Source organism: Mixophyes fleayi, chromosome 5 (assembly GCF_038048845.1).
Source record: "Mixophyes fleayi isolate aMixFle1 chromosome 5, aMixFle1.hap1, whole genome shotgun sequence".
Classification (NCBI taxonomy): Eukaryota; Metazoa; Chordata; class Amphibia; order Anura; family Limnodynastidae; genus Mixophyes; species Mixophyes fleayi.
The window spans coordinates 254,688,783-254,708,698 of record NC_134406.1 but is presented as its reverse complement, the minus strand read 5'-3'; the positions used below and the strand labels follow the sequence as shown (position 1 = coordinate 254,708,698).

At 38.4% G+C, this 19,916-nt stretch overlaps 1 protein-coding gene across 4 annotated transcripts in view; it reads right to left on the bottom strand.

Annotated features, from left to right (window-relative positions):
- Window positions 1–591: 591 nt before the first annotated feature.
- Window positions 592–19,916, bottom strand: part of OXR1 (oxidation resistance 1) — a 376,123-nt gene continuing 356,798 nt past the window's right edge. For 2 of the 4 annotated variants that reach the window (XM_075213955.1, XM_075213958.1), the window contains 6 exons: window positions 11,591–11,671; window positions 7,619–7,744; window positions 6,575–6,727; window positions 5,996–6,091; window positions 3,000–3,073; window positions 592–1,215 (listed from right to left, as the gene is read on the bottom strand). In XM_075213955.1, the coding sequence (XP_075070056.1) occupies window positions 1,080–1,215; window positions 3,000–3,073; window positions 5,996–6,091; window positions 6,575–6,727; window positions 7,619–7,744; window positions 11,591–11,671 (666 nt within the window). In that variant the 3' untranslated portion in view covers window positions 592–1,079. The remainder of the gene's footprint in view (window positions 1,216–2,999; window positions 3,074–5,995; window positions 6,092–6,574; window positions 6,728–7,618; window positions 7,745–11,590; window positions 11,672–19,916) is intronic. The other 2 variants (XM_075213956.1, XM_075213957.1) reach the window with 1 other exon arrangement.

The window sequence follows — 19,916 nt, the reverse complement described above, 5'->3', positions numbered from 1 at the left end:
TGAATGCAATGCTCAAATGGCTGCCAATACATAGTGGATATTGTGGTTTAAACACAGGCCAAGAGCAACTGGTCGCCTAGTTCCTGAAGCCTACATCAGCCACTCCATTTGGCTTGTATTGATTTTCAAAAAAAAACAAGTTAAAGTGCTATAAGCAAACCCGTCGAATGAACACGTTTCTATAAGAACAACTCTACTTTTCAACCATTAAATTTACAAGATAATATACAGGGTTTATCAAACGGCTGAAATCTCAGCACAGAAATAACTCACTGTCACATGTAGAACAGCAATGTACTCGCAGAACACGGAATATAAGCTTTGTCGTTGCAAGTGTTTTTGCTGAGCGTTTTATTGCACAAAGGCTTATTTCTCTACAAATCAGCTACGGATATAATCTAGACTGTTTTTTTTTTTTTTTTTTCCACCCCTCCGAAATCACATGACTGTTTGCATATTCCACAAATAATACAAGGTACACTATTGTCTACTTATCAAACAAGTCAACCAATTGGTCAGCTTGAATACTAAAAAGTACAACATATAGGTGCCCGTTACAAAACTACATTAGTTTCCCTGCTCGATTTTGTCCCCCCCCCCAGTGTCCAGAAATTGTATTTACTGGAGGTATAAGATATTGTTTTTAAAGCTCGTTGAACCAAAAAATGGTTTATCTGTAAAAACATCTTTGTGTTGGTGCCAATTTAACAAAAACTAAACACGGTCAAGTCCTTAGAGGAAGAGATTCTGATAGGGAATAATGCAGTTCTGTGCCAAGCTCGCCGCTAACATGTAGATACTGAAGTCTGCTTGTGATATGTGCACTGCTATAGACTTCTGATAAGACTCAGGGTCAGTGACAGAATTACAACATTCATCAAAAGATACAATTACAGCTTCACCCCAGTATTCATGTCTGAAAATAGATATAGCTACCGAAAATAAAAATTAACTATGGTCAAATATTAACAAAAATACAAATATATTAAAAAGGTATATATTAGTAAGGCTGCGGTAGACGCCGAGTCTCTCTGTTCTGTACAGGGGATGAGGAGATTCTGTGCCATGTCTATGTACATTTACTCAAATCCCCAAATTTCAATGTCTTGGACGATGAAATCCTCTTTCTTAGAAAGGGTAGGGTTCCCAAATGTTTTACATGAGTGACTTCTCCCATGGTAAAGATCTCCATCCAGCCACAGCGCAAACTCTCCTCTGTATAAAAAAATAGATAAAAATATACAATAAGTGACATAATACTACTCTACAATGGATTGAGAATGCTTGACATCTGAATTACTTTAGTACTACGACACAGAACAGGTTATAGGCATCTGAAAGCCTCCTAACGAGAAAAGAAAACCCCAAAAAACTGACCGTGAGGAAGGGAGACTTTCAAGGTGCTATGAACCTTCAGAAGACTTTAACTTTTTTTTAACCAAATAATCCTATCATCAAGAAGAGTTGTTTAATTGTAGCTGCCTGGAACACAATACAAGTCTGCAGTATAACCTGAATGGTGTGTTCAGTGAGCCAATATTGGGTTATATCAGATCAAATAGAGATGTGACAAAGGGGGGGGCGGCCAAATATTACAGAGGGGTAAAGTTAAAGTCATCTGAAGGTTCCATTTGCATTTCATAAAAACGCAGTATGGAACAGTGAGAGAATAAGTGGAAAGATCTCCTCTGAGTTAGCCACATGATCTCAAGTAGACCAATCAGAGCCTTCATAAGATGTAGATTCCAGTTGGCAATTAAATGTAAAGTTTTAATTTTACTAGAAAACGTAAAATCATCTAGATTAATAGCACATGTAGGAATAGACTCTTATACAGCAATTAAGAAAAATAAGTGAATACTAGTTTTTTTTGAACACACTACAAACTGGCCATCAGTTAAGAGGAGCATATCTGGGGGGGGGGGGGGGGGGGGGGGGGGGGGTGCATAGTGATCCACATGATTCTTAGTCAGATTTGCATACGAAACACATATTGAAAGATTCTATTTTCTATCAAATGCCAAGCTACAAGAGCATACAGCACCATCTACAGGTTGTACTTATGTACTACATACTGTCAGTTGAATTGAAATGATACTCAAACATTGTTTAAGGACGGCATGACTCTAGAACTCCACCGAAACAACCATACGGGTAATGGGAAATTTGCCCCATTGCTGCTTACACCCAAAAAAAGTTTGAAACTAGTAATTATGGGATCCAGGTTATAAAAATGAACTTAATTATGTATTGGTGCTTAAATATGGCATTTTAAAAAAAAGAGTCTGTATATGCTGTAACATACGCCACCCCACTACAACTCTACATTCACTTACCACTAAATATATTCATGGCCAAAAAGTGTTTAAAAGAAGATCTTACTGTGTCACACTTGTTACAGTATCATCTTTGTTATAATGCCATTTCCTATCTGTATTCTAATTTGACAGCATAAAGAGGGAACATAAATAGTATAACAGAAAAACAAAACAGTAAGTACTATTCTGCAACAGAGAAGTGCACAAGTATATTAGACTACAGCAGTTGTTTGAGCGTCTTAAGCTGGGTACACACTACACTGTTTTCGTCCAATAATCGGCTCAAACAGCCGACACACGACCGCTCGTTCAAAGTCGGGTCAGTGTGTGTAGTGACACGATGGTCGAAAGTCTGCCCAAATGGACGATTGTCGCCTCGTTTGGTTGGTCGTACCGTTTAATATTTTCGTTCCAATCTCGTTTCCGCTGTGTAGTGTGTGTAAACTTCCGACTGATCCACAACAGTAAGTACGAAATTACAGTCATTGCTCACGACAACATGGCTGTAAAAAGTCGCTAAAGGGACGTCCGCTCTTCCCTTTATTGTCCTAAACAAGGCTAGTGTGTATGCAGTCCATGGACCGAGTGATCGGACCATCCATCGCATGTAAAATCGCTCGGCATAAAAAATTGGTCGAAATTTCTGTAGTGTGTACCAGGCTTAACACTTAAAGTATCTACCCTCCTCCACCAAAAGCTAGCGAGTCCATGTCACCTTTAATAAAGAACATGTTATCACCTGTCCATTTAAAGACCTAGAGGAAAGGAGAAAAAAAAGGCTCATTCATAAACAGAGGTCCCTTACAAAGTCTAAGGGCTACTGTAACTCATATGTCATGCGATATCTCAGCTCTGTAATTATAGTGAGAGTACACTTTAATTTAAAAGTGAAGTTATACTGAGTTCAGAGAAGTAAATATAGTATTTTTCAACTGCTATTAAAGTAGAGGACAGGAAAGAGGCAGCTAGGATTGTTTACAGAGACACAGCTTGATTATCAATAAGATAAACTATAGTGATTTACTATATACCAGGGCTGGGGATCCTGCAGCCTTAACCCACATGCAGCCTTCTAGGTCCTTAAGTGCGGTCTTTTGACGGAATCCAAATTTTAAAGAATAAATCCTTTTATTTATATAAATGTTTTTTGTTCCTCTGAACGTAGTTAAAGAGTAAAACAAGTTTCAACAAAATAATCCAGCCAGACTGACCGCCACAATTAGAACACTCCAATTAGTATTTCAACCTCACCTAGTTGATGTTGCCATGACATCTAAAGAACTACAATGGAACTGATTGAGCTCTCTATAGAGGACATTCTAAAGCCATTATTTGATACTAAGAAAGATCCAATTGAAATATGAAAAAATGCAGTAGAATACCCAGGCCTTCAGCAACAGCCTTGAAAAAAAAAAACACTTTGTTTTTTAACCACTTAATGCTGTGGATCTCCAATCCCCTATCTGACCCAAACAAGGTCACAAATGATGGATACCCATCTAGAGGATCAGCTGACACTGCGGACCTCCACGCTGCGCACAAATACTCAAATGCTTTCCAACAAAAAGCAGACACAACAAAGCCATTAAAAGATTAGTTACCATCCAAATGAACACATTGTTTTCATTTTTTGAAGCTAGAATGCACATAGTAGTTAAAAATGTACATTATTTTGTAAAAATCTAAGCATATCTAATTGAAGTTTCTTGAATTCGGCCTTATTTGATTACAGCTAAAGTAATGCAGCAATCCAACATGAAAAGCCCCCCCCCCCCCACCCCTGCCCGCTATATACACAGTCCTATGAAATGATAGGCATTGTGTTTTAAACATAAAATCACTCTGGTTACCTGTAAGGAAACACATGGAGCTGTTCGCAATTTGCCAAGTGTCTTTTTGGTACACCCCTTTCTGCATGCGCATTCGAAGCACAATCCCCCACACCCTTTCTTTTCCCCACGTGACCACTTAGGAACTTCCCTACTGACTGGCTTTGAAATCAGGTGACACTTCCTCATGAAAGTGTTTTATAAAGGAAAACAAATATTTCCAGCTGAGAGGGGCTTTCTTGCAGTGGCAGTTCTACCAGTCACCCCAGAGGGAGTTTGCAAATAGGAGACAGAGTTACTTTTTAGAGGACATCCTGGACAAAGTCAGCTTCATGTTACAAAACAAAACAAAACAGATACAATTTACAGATTATAAAACAAAAAAAGGTCTATGTGGGATTGCATCTTTAATTTACAGGCATTATATGTATTTATTTTTATGCAATGAAATATGTAAAAGAGAACTAAAAGAAACAGATTCAGTTTGCAATAGGTAAAGTTGGCAGGAATAAACAAGACATTCATTGATGGGTCTGTGGAACAATGGAAAGTGACAGGTAATTTAAAGCAACACTTTCCCAATATAAGAAAACCAGAAAGATGGATTATGAACATTTCCATAGAAGAGGAACTTTCATTAGTGATTGCTAAACCTAAATGAGTTGTGATTAAGACCTAATTTACACAGGTTGTAATCACCAAGTCCAATCATAGCTGATTAAGATCTTCATCCCCAACTGCTTGTCATGAAGCCAAGGTTTGTGTATCCAGCAAAAACAGCAACAGACGAGCGGCCTAGACAGCATAACTTATTGTAAACCTGGAATGGAGTAATACACCTTATACTGCACACCAAAGACTCAATGGTAACTTGTATGTTCTGTATATAACGTTATAGTTACATGAGAAGATGGGCACTCACTATTGTAGAAAACAGCAGCCTGGCCAAGCAAAAGCACAGCACTTTCAGTACTTGTAGGGGGGAATTCAAGTGGCCGCGTTACAGGTAAAAGTAACACGGCCTGCGCATTATTACGGTAATAGTGCGCTTAATTACGCATTATTGCGTATTACGGTAGTTTCAATACCGGCTTTCGAGCTGCGAGCAAAAATACCGTAAGAACGGTAATAGTTTTAACACTGCACTAATTCGGGGGGAATTGAATTCCCCCCATAGTGTCAAAAAAATATACTATAGCTTGATTTTTAATGTATGAATACAGCATTGATGGATACATTTTTTGGCTTGTTTGTAGTCTGTTCAGATACTTTGTAATTAACTGCATTACAGTGTGTTGTGTCTTCCGCACACGGCAAGTGCCGTATAGGCAGAGTGTACTTAGACCTGTATTCAACTAGAAACGTTTGAAGACCTCTTCTTCTTGAATACCTGCCTGCATTTTCCATCCGTTTAAAAAACAAGACAAAAAAACCCGCAAATTGCATTCACTTTCAATTCCTTAATAAATCAGGCCCATAACCTCTGCCATAATGTCTCACAGTCTGTCCTTATCTTCATTTTTAATCATCAATTCAAAAGGCTACCACCCACCTTAAGGACACTTCGTGTTAAGACTTTGACCACCCCATAATGTCACGTAAATATTGTTTCACTCTTTGGCTACTATGGATTCGGAAAGACTGTAAACTCAATTGATCTGGGAAACTGTGCCTGAAAAATTCTGTGTAATACAACATGCTGCATACAAAACACATATAAAGCTTGCTGCAATACACCCTCTTGTCATAAGGAGAAGGCTTAGAGCATTGTGGCATCTAGCTAGTGTTTTATCCGATATACAAAACTGCCTCTTCTATAAGAGTTAATGGTTTGTTTTTTGCGCTTACCTCAAAGTCAGGACAGAATGTAAACAGGAAGGTTTCCCCAGTGCCATAAAAACCATCGCTCACTTTAAATGGTTCTGATGCCAATGCCCCAAAAATCTGTAAGACAGACAGAAATAGATATAATCATCAGCTAGGTGGTTACTGCATGACTTCATACGGTCACGGAAGTACTTCTAAGATCCCTATAACTAACAGTAGGAGATATATTCTATATATTCTTGATGAGCAGTGATATCAATTAGATTTAATAAGCAGCAAAAAAATTATTAAAACTAGTCATTGTATTTGGTGAGCAGAGGAGTCACATGACTCACTTGGAAATACAAGTAATGGAATGCCGAACTAAGAGGTAAAATACAGCTGAACATGAGGGTCAAATCATATGAGCAACCTGATGTTTTTAAATGGAAACTAGTGCACAATTTATACAGAATATCTCCTTATTGTATTTTTTTTTTTTTAATAGTTTATCAGAATTTATATTTTTAATGTCGTACTTGTTAGGATCGCCTTCCCAGTATGCTGTAAGCAATTGGTGACTTTTAAAAGTTACAATCTAGGAGAACAGCGAGAAATCACCTGTGCGTCACTATCTTTGATCACCAGGAGCGCCGGAGTGTCTAACCCCAGCATTGTCCGGTACAGAGTCTTCAAACTCATCCCATGTTTCGCGGTACTGTAGACAAGTGTCCATGGGTAACCGATTGTCCTAGGTGGGAGGTGCTTGGTAAGCTGTTGGAGCAGACAAATGATATAGATTACATTTTCATAGAGAAAACAAACAAACATACTGGAATGCTGCCAACTCTAAAAGGGACTGAAATATTTAGGAAAGGTAGCACCAATTTAAAAAAACAAAACAAAAAACACTTTTTGTCCTGTAAAGGGTAAGGGTTGGGGTTGTTCACGGCCATCCAATCAGGAGCCACCAATCATTTGAATGCACATCAGATCTTGTCGCATTCTCTACAAGAGTTTGGAAGACAACTTCTCTATGACTAGGTCTTTGGGAGAGCGCCCCATTAATGTGCTAGTGGAAAGGGGTGAGGAATAGACCAGTGATCAGGTGGGTGTTATGAATAATCGTATAAGGTACTTACAGTAAGTTTGATGAGCTGTAAAACTATTATGAGGCATATTAAATTGCCCAGATATGCTGGTAGCCCTGAATAGGTCTGTTTTTTCCCACCCAGTGTATTTGTGTTCCAAATCAGGCTAGATAACTCAATTAAAAAGAAAACAAAAAACAAAGAAAGAAAAGAAACCTCTTAAAACATATTCCATAGACCTTACTCTATTTGTAAAAATCAAACAAACAGATTGTAATTTATTGTAAACAAACACCTATTTAATCATTACAATAATTTAACACAGACCTAGCAATAAAAATTAAAAAAACGAAAAAAAAAACATGGCTCCTGTGTCAGTTACTGTCCAAACAAGAAGTATGTGCACTACTGGAATAGGGAAAGGATACAGAGCTGGATCTTTATGGAAGTTAGAGTGCCTACATTCCCCAATAGAAAGGAGAATGCAATGGATCTTCAATCTGCTTTCAGACAGAGATTAACAATCAACCACTAATAGGAGGAAACTTATGTTATTTATATACAAATACACAACCTTTTCTATTTGGTCAACTTGCAGAAGCTGACTGGGGTCACTGAGGTTTGGGCGGAAAGCTTCGGGTTCCAGGTCAGTCTTGATGCTTGTGGTTTGCTTGGATCCAACGTCCTCTCTGGTTGCAATCTTTAGAAGACAGATTAATAAAAACGAGTTACTGAAACCAGCGCAAAGACAATTTGTTGGGTGACAGACGAAACATTCCAGAGTAATTGCCATGAATCTGTGTATAATTTTTGTCTCGACTTTGAAGGTGGTCCAACTATACAAATTATTTACATAACCGCATCCTCGTCCTCCGCTACGGAGCTCACTCTAAATAGAAATACTGGATTCCAACTATTGAGCTCCGGACAAACAAACAATCCTGCTGTACTAAATGCTTAATAACTAAAAGTAACAGCCATTCAGTTGTGTAAAATAATGTGACTGATTTGTCTTCTAAGAAGGGGGCCAAATGTCACCAAATTAATGGTCATGCTGAAAGACTCATCTTTCAACACATCTTGGCCCTTAAGGTTAGTGCACATTGGAGTCTCAGCCATTTCTCCGCCTGCATTTTTTGACAGGTGAAGAGAGAAGAGACAGACGCTCCCATAGAGATTACTGATCTATGTGTAGAACGTTGTGCAGAACATGCTACATCATTCACCCTGATAATACAGTCGTGCGCACTGCACCAGTCTCACTCTATAGGAGTTTCCATCTGTCCCCCATTCAGTTGTCCAAAAAACGGAACAGAGAAGAGACTCACTCTTGTGTGCTCCTTATTTCATCAGCAGAATCATCCAGAGTCGTCAGACCACTTTGCTGTCAGCGAGGCAAAAATTATTCTTCATGCATAGAACTGGTTGGTATAAGAAAGTAGAGCTTGGACGCACAACAGGTCTACAAGGGTCTCTAGAACTTATCATGCACAACGTGCTCTGAAATATAGGAGATATTTCTCGCACTGCATGCAAAAGGTCTCAGAATTGATGCCTAAATAGCAAACCCTGTAGAACATATTTAAATCAAATTCGCTCTGTGATATTAGAGCCATGTCTACAGTGAGATCATACAGGTCTGCTGCATATAAAAAAGGACCATGCAACACCTTAAACAGCTGGTGAACAAAAAAAACAAAACAAAAACAAAAACTTCAAATGACATACATCTACCTAAAACATTGCAAGTGCTCTTCCTAGGAAAAGCTTGGTTTTGTTTTATTTTTTAATTTAACTGGAATTAAGCCCAAGTAAATACTAAAAGTACGCAGTAGAGGGATCATGTTCTCCCAATTTACATCACATTTACAGCGACTGGTGACTACTACAATTCTCTATAGCAAAGTGAGCAGTTTTGTGCAGGATAAATTGAAACTAAACTTTTAAGAAAATGAAAAATATTTTGCTTTTCAAAGACTCTGTTTGTAAAATGATCATTTTTGCAAAGTGCAGATGAGGGCCTAATATAATCAGTACACAGTACATGTGGCTGCCTTATGCCAGCGTCAATCATGCTCGATGCCAGGAGACAATCCTGGGTTACATTGTGTCTCCCAAGTGCACAGAAACTCCCGGATGAATACGCCAGGTAGGACTTACACTGAAGCCATCATAAGGGAAACTTATTTCACAAACCTGACAACTCCTCTTTAAGTGCGATATGTAAACATGTAATAAAAAAACAAACACAAAACACAAAAACACACACCTCATACCAAAAGCTAGTGCTAACAAAGTCCTTCTTTATGACTCCAACTTTCACTTCACACGTTGGACGGACTTTTAAAGAAATAAGGCAGCATGCACTCCATCAATTAAAAGGAACTCTATGCTAAAATACAAGTAGTATCTATTTCTTATATGCCCTGAATGCTAATGGATAAATTATATATAGTTATGGTTATACTTCTTGGAAGTATTCGTGGTAAAACACCATTAAATAAACGCAGTGATATTGTGATATAAGTATTAAGGGACTGGGAGTAGCTCATGTCTCCATATGGGAACGTTTTATTTGCTTTAATAAAATATGCTAAATACTAAAGCAACAATACAATAAGAAAAACATTTTTTGCATATTTTGTTGCTTTAATATTATATCGTTTTTAAGCAACGCAATGTTGCTACTTAGGGGACTGAATGCATGCTGTTGTTTCTTTAAGTCTATACAACATATATAATCCCAGAGCTGGATTAATAAATACTTTGTTAAAGATTTCAAGTCTACACAGAGTGTTAAACTTTACTACATTGTGAGAGCTTGATACATCCTTTAGGACAGAAAAATACCTATACATGTTAGAGATGTTCACTGACCCCCATGTTTTGGATCTGGATTAACTTTGCGTTTTGGCAAACCTGCCCTTATGTGTTTTGGTTCCTGATTTTTCTTCTAAAATCCCTATTTTTTTTGCTAAAATCACATAATTTGGCTCTTTTTTTATCCCTACATTATTAACCTAAATAAAACACTAATTTCCAATTGCCAGTTAATTTCTGTCAAGTGACAAGAACCCTGCAACCCGTTTCTGTGTGAGCCCCGACGCTGGATCTCCTGGGGAGGGAGTACTTATGAAATCCAAACCCTGCGAGATCTGACAACGCAACAATGACGTTTTGCCTCGATTCAGATTCGAGGATGCACGAAAGTAACGAGCCGGCTCGTGAGCCTACTCGGATCCCCTAAGTTTGGGCGCATCTCTAATATATGTGACAATACTGCTATTTGTATCCGAGGTCAGGAAGGTAACAATACTTCTACTTACATCAATGCAGAAATCAATCATCTCAGTAATTCCTTTATTGCCATCTTCAGGAACCAACTTGCAAAACATTTCAACTACCACAAATGTGGACAGGGTGAAACCTTGTCAAACAATGAACCTTTTCTACCAACATTGCCTTTGGGTGTAACATTTGCATTAATCCACAGCAAAAATATGCAATTCAATTTTATAGAATATAAAATATAGCTACCTTTACGCAGACAGGAAAAAAAAAACAACTATATACTATGTTAAAAAAAACAAAACACTGCAAATTTCAAAATATAAAATATCAGTTTAGTTGTGTTGTCTGTACAAACCGCTATTTAATGTCTAGCTGTGTGTATGCTATAAGGCCATATTAAACATCAGTCTCCCAATTAAATAAATAAAAATGTTCCAAATTAACATACACAAAACTACTGCAAGTCATAAATGCCAGTATAAAACGTTTAAGCACATCTCGATTTTGCCCCTACAATTCTCAATAGCTGGCAAATGCAGACTGTGCGTTTAATATACAGTAGGAGGAGGGGTGCCCGTATACATGTGGTTATCTCAGTGAATACAAATACAACAATGACCGTGCATTCCAGAGAGGAGCAAAACAGAGACAGTCAGCACAACTCGCACAACTGTGAAAGCAACTTCTGTTGTCCTGTAAGTACAGAGCCGCAGGAACCTCACAAGCTAACGATTTGTCAACGAGATATGGTTCTTGACAATTTTAGGGTTTGGTTTTTTTTTTAATCATTTGCTTTCATCAGTCGGCTTTATCAACTGCAATTGAAAACACACACAAGGGGTGGCTGAAAAGAAAGTTAAAGTTAGAATCTTGAACTACAGATCATATATGTGATAATGAAATGAGACATTCACTTTGAAATACAAAGTAAAGACACATATAAAAGGAGAGACAGACCATACAGACAAACCAGCACACAATAAAAAGGTCATCACTGCAAAAAAAAAAAAGCAAAAATAAAACTGGAAACTTAGAAAGGGGAAAAAAAAAAAAAAAAAAGGTTTATAACTAGTCAATTTTAAAAAAAAGTCTAGCCGCTACGTTCTGGCAAACTTTTTGGGGGCTGTGAGATGGCGTCAGTCAAGGTTTAGAAGCCTAAACCATTGAAGAGAATGAGTTCTAGGTCTTACTAAGAACACTAGGAATCAGGGGGGTGTTTATATCCTGGGAATGGGGTAACTACTGAAGAGGGCACCTTGAGACGTCTGCAGAGGGTACGCAGTTCTTCAGTATTTAGCGCATCGATCCTGCGGTGGTACTCAGCCACTGATACTACCTGAATATGGAGACAGGAAGACAATAATTCTACGGATAGCAGAGGAGGGGGGGAAAAAAGTTAGAATAAAAAGCAACAGAAGCAAAACACAAAAAGAAACTGCAACAAAATATCTGAGGAATGGTTAACATTTATAATACTGTACAACAAATGGATGTCTGATCTGAATATCCAGTTACGCTGCTCATAAAAGGTCACAAAAATGTCCTGTATTTCTAAAGATTTTCAAAAGATATTGAAATTTGTGCTGTACTCAGCATCAAGATAAAATTGATGTACTGTTTGTAAGTAGGGACACTAATATAACCACTAAACCCAATATACAAGGTAATCCGGCATGTATGGCATATTGTAACCTTTCCAAATACATTTGCAAAGTCTGCCCTAAATACAAAAAGAATTAAACTGTATTGAGTCATCACTTTCGGAGAGTAAATCTCCGATCAGTGCCCCAGCAATGTCTTTCATAAGACCGTTTCCTGTTCTGCAATACAAGAAGTCTGCTGGTAACGAGCTTTACCACACAAACCACGTGCGTTACTAACAAAACAACCACTTAAATATTAATCCAACGGTTTGCTGTAGACAGACTTCTCATCCCAAGCCGATATTTAATGGTTTGTTCATCGACTGCTAGCGATAGCCACTTGTTAGTGTGGTGTAATGAAGACTCTCCAACACCTGTCGCATGTGTTTACACATAGATTACATAGCCGAATCCACACACAGGAAAGTTTGGGACTTGGGAGAGCCGAGAAGCCCAACTCTGATTGTACGGACTCTGCTAGGAGTACATATGTCACAGTACCCAACTTGGCATAACACTTTAAAATACATTTTAAGCAAATGAAATGATATATGAAATGTAAATGGTACAATGACGCACAGGAAGTAGAAAGATTCTACAGAACAGTAGACTAAGCTGTGAATGTATCAAGCTGCGAATTTCCGACGGGTTTGAAAAGTGGTTCAGATTGTAGTTATTTTATTCGTACATTCTACAAAATGATAGGTAGAATCTGACTAGTTGCTATAGGCAACATCTACACTTTTCAAACCTGCCAGAAACTCGCAGCTCGATACAATCACCCCTAAAAGTTGAACAGGGACAGACACCAATCACATAAAAATATACAATTATTTCTGGTAGAGATTAATTTGCAGGTTCCCAAAGAATGTGAAACAGAGTACATGTGCGATCTACATTTTGCAAACCAAATCTAGTATAATATGAACATATATATTTTTATATTTTAGGATTTAACAACAATTAACATACAAAAGGGCACCTCTGCATCATGAAAGAATGCCATGCAAGGTCTGTCTTACGTAAAACAAAACAGATCTCATGTAAACTTGTTTTTTAATGTAGTTTAGCCAGACTGGAAAACTTTCCTCTGCATATTACATGCCACGCTTAGGTAAGCAGCAACTCTACAACTGCTGTGGAGCTACAAATCCCAAAATGCCTTGCTAGTCTCAGGTCCTTGAAGTTCCACAACAGATGGAGAGCTAAGTATTACAGACCTCTTCAATATGCCACATACATTTAAAATGCATTCATAAAATATTTTTAGCCAAATGTGTCCCATGTCAAATAAACCGATTCGCAGTTCATCATTTTCAATTGCTAAAGCTTGGTAAAGCAATTGTCACACAAATACCGGTATGTACAATCTCCTTTTCCCCCCCTCTTTAGCTGAACTTTCAAGCCAATTAGAGAAAAATAAGCAAAACCTAGGTACAATTAAAAACGCTTATATTTGCAAAATTCTCACTGTACGGACAGAGGACATTCCCAGAGTGTCTAATCCCTGTGTATTGTTAGACAGGAAATGGCTCTGCCCACAGAGCTTCCCATTTTATTGCTTGTAACAATTGTTCTTCTGCAGTAGTTGCAGACGAACATAGAATGGAATTTTATTTAATGGATTTAGGCACAAGATCAGCACACAAACTGTTACACAGGCTACATACCACTGGGTTTTAATGCTAGAAAACCTTTTTTATATGTATATTTTATTAGTGTTTTAGAGATCAGTGTAGGCTTCCCAAGGCATTTAAATGTGATAAAACGCAAAAATAGAGCCATTAATGTTCCGAAAAGTGCTACCCCAACGCTAAGTATGACCCCATGAAGTTCGTTCAACCAATAGGAAGGAGAAACAGATTTTGCACGCTCCAATTAGAAGTGACTACATTTAATAAGTTTCTGTTTCTTTAGATACTTGTGTGTCCTTGTCCTGTGTCTCTGGTTCTAGTTCCAGAGTGCTGTTTTTTTCACAAATGTATACAATATAAACACATAATAGAACACACACACTGCTCATAATTATTGCCAAGATTCTAAATAAAGACCTCTGCTCCCTGTAAAGCATTGTAACCCAGGGTAATGGTTGCTCTATTATTAACATTTATATATTTCCAGAATACTCTGCAGTGCTGTACAAATGGAAACAAGCACAATAATACAACATGACTCTTCTCACAAGCATATAGGAAGAATAGGAGTTTGACACTGGAGGTTAAATGCCATATATTGCTTATTGATCCAGGCAGATTGCAATGGGACAAAGTGCTTACTGGAGCTACACAATTCAGCCACACACAGGAATGTTGTTTTGGGGGGTCAAAAAGTGGTTTGAGCATAGAAAGATAATATAATGTAATTCTCTATGTACTGTGTAGAAGGGGTGGGAATCGGATAGAATATCCCAGGAAGGTTAGGTAGATTGGTTTGATAATTTAATAACTTGCCTTTTAAGAATTTTAAAAAAAAAGGTTGATGATATTTGTGAAGGTAAAATTTTGCGACTATCTTCTAAAACATCCTCCAGACGCCAAATGCTACAGATATCTGTAGTAGTCCGCTGCTAAATGTGTAGAAACATAGAAGTCATCTTTGTAAATTTACAAAAACATTATCACACCCCTTAAAATCTAGTAAATCTCCATATTCTCTGCATGTGTGTTTTGTAAACAGAAGTCATGAGAAAGAAATTTTATGGATGTACAAATGCGGTTTCTTAAATCTAGAGTCTTGTCATGTGTGACAGAGGTTCTCTAGTGAATATATGTGAAGGCTGTTTCCTGTAACAAGACAATATGATCCTAGTTTAGTAGTAGGACGACACTGGACTAAAACAAGGGCAAGAGTGAGAAAAGCTGGTGTAACATTCATGCCACTGTGATCAGTGGTCCTCACAGGCATAGCTGCCCCCTAAATTCACTAAGGTGCACAAAGGGCACCCCCCCCACCCCCACCCCCACTGACACAGAATTTAAAAAAACAAACAAAAACCATGTGCCAGCAGTTTCCTAACTGTCCTGCAGACAGCTGTAACTGTATGAAGTGTGAAGAAACCCTGCAGGCTTATTCAGAGGATGAACATGATCACTGCCTCCCGGGTGTTGTTCAAGACAATTCCACGTGAACAGTCATAACTGTGCCAGAGTGTGTTCCCTATTCAACCGGAAAGGCTGAAAGTACTGGAGTTTCTATAATACAGGTCTAGGCCTGCTTAGATGCCAAATGCAGAAATAGAAGATGGAAAAAAAACCCACCAAAAACAATAGAACTAAAGATCTAATATTCCTGAAAAGTACAGCATATTATATCATCTTCATTTATTTATACAGCGCCACTAATTCCACAGCGCTGTACAGAGAACTCATTCACATCAGTCAGACACAGACTAGGGTCAATTTTTTGTCAGCAGCCAATTAACCTACTAGTATGTTTTTGGAGTGTGGGAGGAAACCTGAGCACCCAGAGGAAACCAACGCAAACACGGGGAGAACATACAAATTCCACACAGATAAGGCCATGGTCGGGAATCAAACTCATGACCCCAGTGCTGTGAGGCAGAAGTGCTAAACACTAGGCCACCGTGCTAAATTTGATAAACATAATTGTACCCCCATACAATTAAATAAAGTATAAAAGGTCTGCTGCCCCAGGAGTTTTGTATCTGAATTTTCTTGTATTTTACAGATACACTCTAAGTCTTTCATGATGTTGTGTTCATCATCCCTTAGTGAATCTCACTCCTTAAGGTTCATTTACAAACAGTAATATAGCTCCTGTGACCTCACTTCTACACAACAGGGAAGAGCGCTGGACGGCTGCCCCTGCCAGGGATCAGATGTGTACACAGTCAGATGACTGGTTATATGCTTTACTATGTATTTTATTCATTTGTTTGAGAATTGAAGCAGCTAATTCAGTGTCTTACTTAGGAGCCCAGGTTTTTATTGACCGATCTGTTTGTTCTATACTCAGGACAGGAGACTTTGCACCTCTGTGGAATATAGAACGTCAACCACACAAAGATAACACGTGGAATAAAGACAACAGTGAGAACGAGGGGACATCAGATAAACCGAAAACTAGATAAACTATGAAGTATTTTAGAAGAAAAAACAAAAAGTTTACATGTGACGTGTTCTAGCAGGATGGACGGCATCATTTTTACAATGTAAACTTTGGTTCACTGAATTGCTGGAATCTAAATCTTCTGCATTTTGCAGCAAATCCCCAACTAGTAAAACTTGGTGCGGATTGTTAATATATGGGAGTTTCAAAAGATTGGGAATTGGGCATTTAGCTTGAAAGACAACTGCACTTGCACCAGTGAAGCACTGCAGCTCGGCGAACATTACACTTATTGCCACAAACTGTTCAGCTCTGGGTATGACCTTCAGCTCAGAAGTCCATGTGTTCACCTGCACAGTACAAAGATTTTCTGCCTGATTATCTAAAGCAAATATTTGATTTTCATGAAGACTTGATTTACTTTCCTACACAGACTTTAGCTCTAACCACGTTTATTACATGCAATTTGCTGGATATCTAGTTAGTTACTCATCAGTTTAACAATGCAACAATCCTGATTTAATCCTGAGAAGCAAGAGAAAGTCACGAGACAAGTGACATGGAGACTGTTCAGGAAAGTATTGTTGTCAAGTTTACCGTTTAGTCAAGAAAGTGACAAAAGGGGTTCTATGCATCAAAGTGCGATGAGCCATTAAACACAGAAAACTATAAATGGCCATGACAAAATGCATCAAAGGCTTATTAATCCAGTTAATGTTGGTCTTCGCAGTCCTCAGATTAATATGGGGACTGTGAAGTTCTGCATCGCATGAAGCTTTGAAAAGCCTTGCATTGCGCAGAAAGATTACCTGTCTTCCTATGGGATTCTGCTGAAGCCTCTCCGTTACAGAGTTTAGTGCTGTGCGCAACCCCCTCCTTTCACCGGCAGCGCTAGGCTGCCAGTAAATAGGAAGATTAGATCGCAGAGGAGGGGTAACTTCGCCAGGGATCCCAGAGTAGCCCCGGCATGATGCATTTCAGCAGTGCTTAAATATGCATCATTGTGGTTTGCAGCGATGCATACTTGGGGCACCACATTGTATTGATGCATAGACCCCAAAGACTGGCATTAGTGGACAGCAAAATGCTAATTGTGATATATGTGTGTAATGGTCGGAAAAACACAATCTGCACTTTTTTTTTTAAAGAAGCTAGCCTATTCATCAGGAAAATCACCCCTATCAGCAAGAAGGGGGCCATTAGTGCAGTCATAAGATAATGGCACACATGCTGCAAGCAATATTAACTTCTGACTGTATTTACAAACATACCCGACTGGATTGGTTTTCATAGGGTTATAGAAAATAGAGCATCACCTTGGGGCCTTTCACTCAATAATTGCCCAGTACCCCTTGCTGTATTTCAGCACATGCCCCTCATTATTTTTACCCCAATGCTTTATGGTTGAAAAAGATCACTTAAAACTCAGCTACTGTGCGACACTAATGGTAACATTTTTATAGTTGTGACAAAAAAATAAATAAAATAAAAGACTTAACGAGCGCCCAGCACAGACAGATCTGACTCCTGGACTTCAGGAATGTCCAATTATACAATACACAAAACATCCAGATCAGATATTGATCAGGATCAGTGTTTAAACCACACAGCTATTTGCTGCCAATGCAATCTAAAAGGAATGAAGTGGCTGTCAGGACATTGTGTGCATGGGTCCCTTGACAGTGGCCCTGGTTCCTGGCCAAGTTATATTGTAGTGAACGGAGAAGGGAGGGGCCATGTGAGCCGAGACGCACTAGATCCATTTACTAAAATATCCAGAACACAAGTACAGTGGCTGTATAAAGTATTCACCATTTTTGATATTTTCCCACGTAATATTTCCGTACATTGTGTAATCAAACAGTGTTCCATAATTCTTGCCGCCAATATACACAAAACATTCTGTAATTTAAAATAAACCCCCTCATACCACTCTTAAGTACAAGTAAGAGACAAAAACAGACTATGGAAGCACTCAACCTCCTGGTTCTGATACTTGGTAGGAGCACCATTACAGCTTGGGAGTCATTACTACCAGCTTTACACATCTGGACACTAACAGTCAGTGATTCTTACTGCTCGAGTTCCATCAGGATGGACCATTGCTGAGCAGAGACTTCCAAACCATTCTACAGATTCTCTATGGCTTTCACTGGGACACTTGAAAACATTTAGGGGTATATTTACTAAACTGAGTTTGAAAAAGTGGAGATGTTGTCTAGAACAACCAATCAACCCCCCAGTTTAGTAAACATACCCCTTAATTTCCCTTTATGTAAAAACCCTTCTATGTGGTTGATGCTGTATACTGTGGGTCACTGAATTGATGGAATCTTCTGCCAAGTTACACATCTCTTGCTGACTGCGGCAGGTTTGCCTCCAAGTTTGTCTATATCTTGTTCCATCCGTTCTGACCTCTATTTTAAACACTTTTTCGGTCCCTGAAGCAGAGAAGTATCTCCATAGCATTATACGCCCGACACCCTTCTTCCCGATAGGGACAGTGTTCTCAGGATGATGTGCCAAACATACAGCCTACTGCTGAGCCAATCTTTGCATCCTCAGACCACAGAACCCTCTTTCACTGAATATGTGGGTCTCACACGTTCTTCAACAATTGTATTCTTTTTACCACTCTCTCATAAAAGCACAGATTTGTGTAATGCCCGGGCTGCTGTTGTCCTATGGGCAGTTACTCCCATTACTGCCACCTAAGACATAAGCCTTCTGATGGCCTCGCTACAAGTGTCCTTCTGGCACAGACGCTTAGTTTTGGAGGACGATCTGTTATAGACCAACTCCCACTTGTGTCATAGTCCCTCCATTTCTTTATGATAGACTTGTAAATTCTCTGGGGGATATTAAAAGTATTTTAAATCTTCTTATAGGCCTAACCGAAGTGGTGCTTTTCAGTGACCATTTCTTGGATTTGCTTTGACTGTTCCTTGACAGTGCATTTCCAAATACGCTTCATCATGAATAACTATGGAACTGATCACAGACTGGTGAAACACTAATTGTATAGAGGAAACCTCCAAAATCAATTAAGTGACACATCAAAGCCAACAGCTTTTTTTTAGGGTTTATTTAGAGAAAAATAAACTATAAGGGGTCAAATCCTGTGATATGAATTAAATAAAACGTTTACTTATTTGCAGTATGTCAGGAAACAAAGCAAAGATAAACATGTGTCATTCACTTCCCAGGATTACACCTTGATGTGAATATATTAAGACAATTTGTCGGGAAAAAAAAAAGGAGGCTCTGTAAGGGCTGGGAAACTTTCAGTGTATGCATTCACAGTTCCTAAAATGGGGATATCTTATAAGGTTCAAAAGTGACCAACTTGGTCTTTAAATGCTCAATTAAACCAGCCAGTATGTCTGTGCACAAAGGTTAGACAGATTCAGCTGCAGTTACAAGAGATTCTCTCTCTGGCGAGACTATCCATTTGTAAATCCCAGCCATAGATGACATATATAGCAGCTATTGGAAAAGGTTAAAAATATGACAAAGGTCACAGGCCCAATGAAGGATTGGTTTTACATAACCTTTAAGCTTCTAAGCAATCAGTGGTTAAAAATAACGTCACAGAATTAAATAAATTGAGAGGTATATTATCCTAAATGGAAGACATTACCCGTTTTATATATATTGTTTGCATACATTATGCCAATTTCTAATTGAAATTCCTGGATGGTTCTTTAAAGTCCTTGTGAAATATGGCAATTCTATAGTGTTCTCTACCTGCTGTGGAAAGAGGCCCACTCTTAAACACATCGAAGGGTTAACCTATTATACGCTTTTTTTATCTACTAAGTTTGTTAGTGCATTCGTCTTTTAATTATAATAAAATGTTAACAGCAGTTG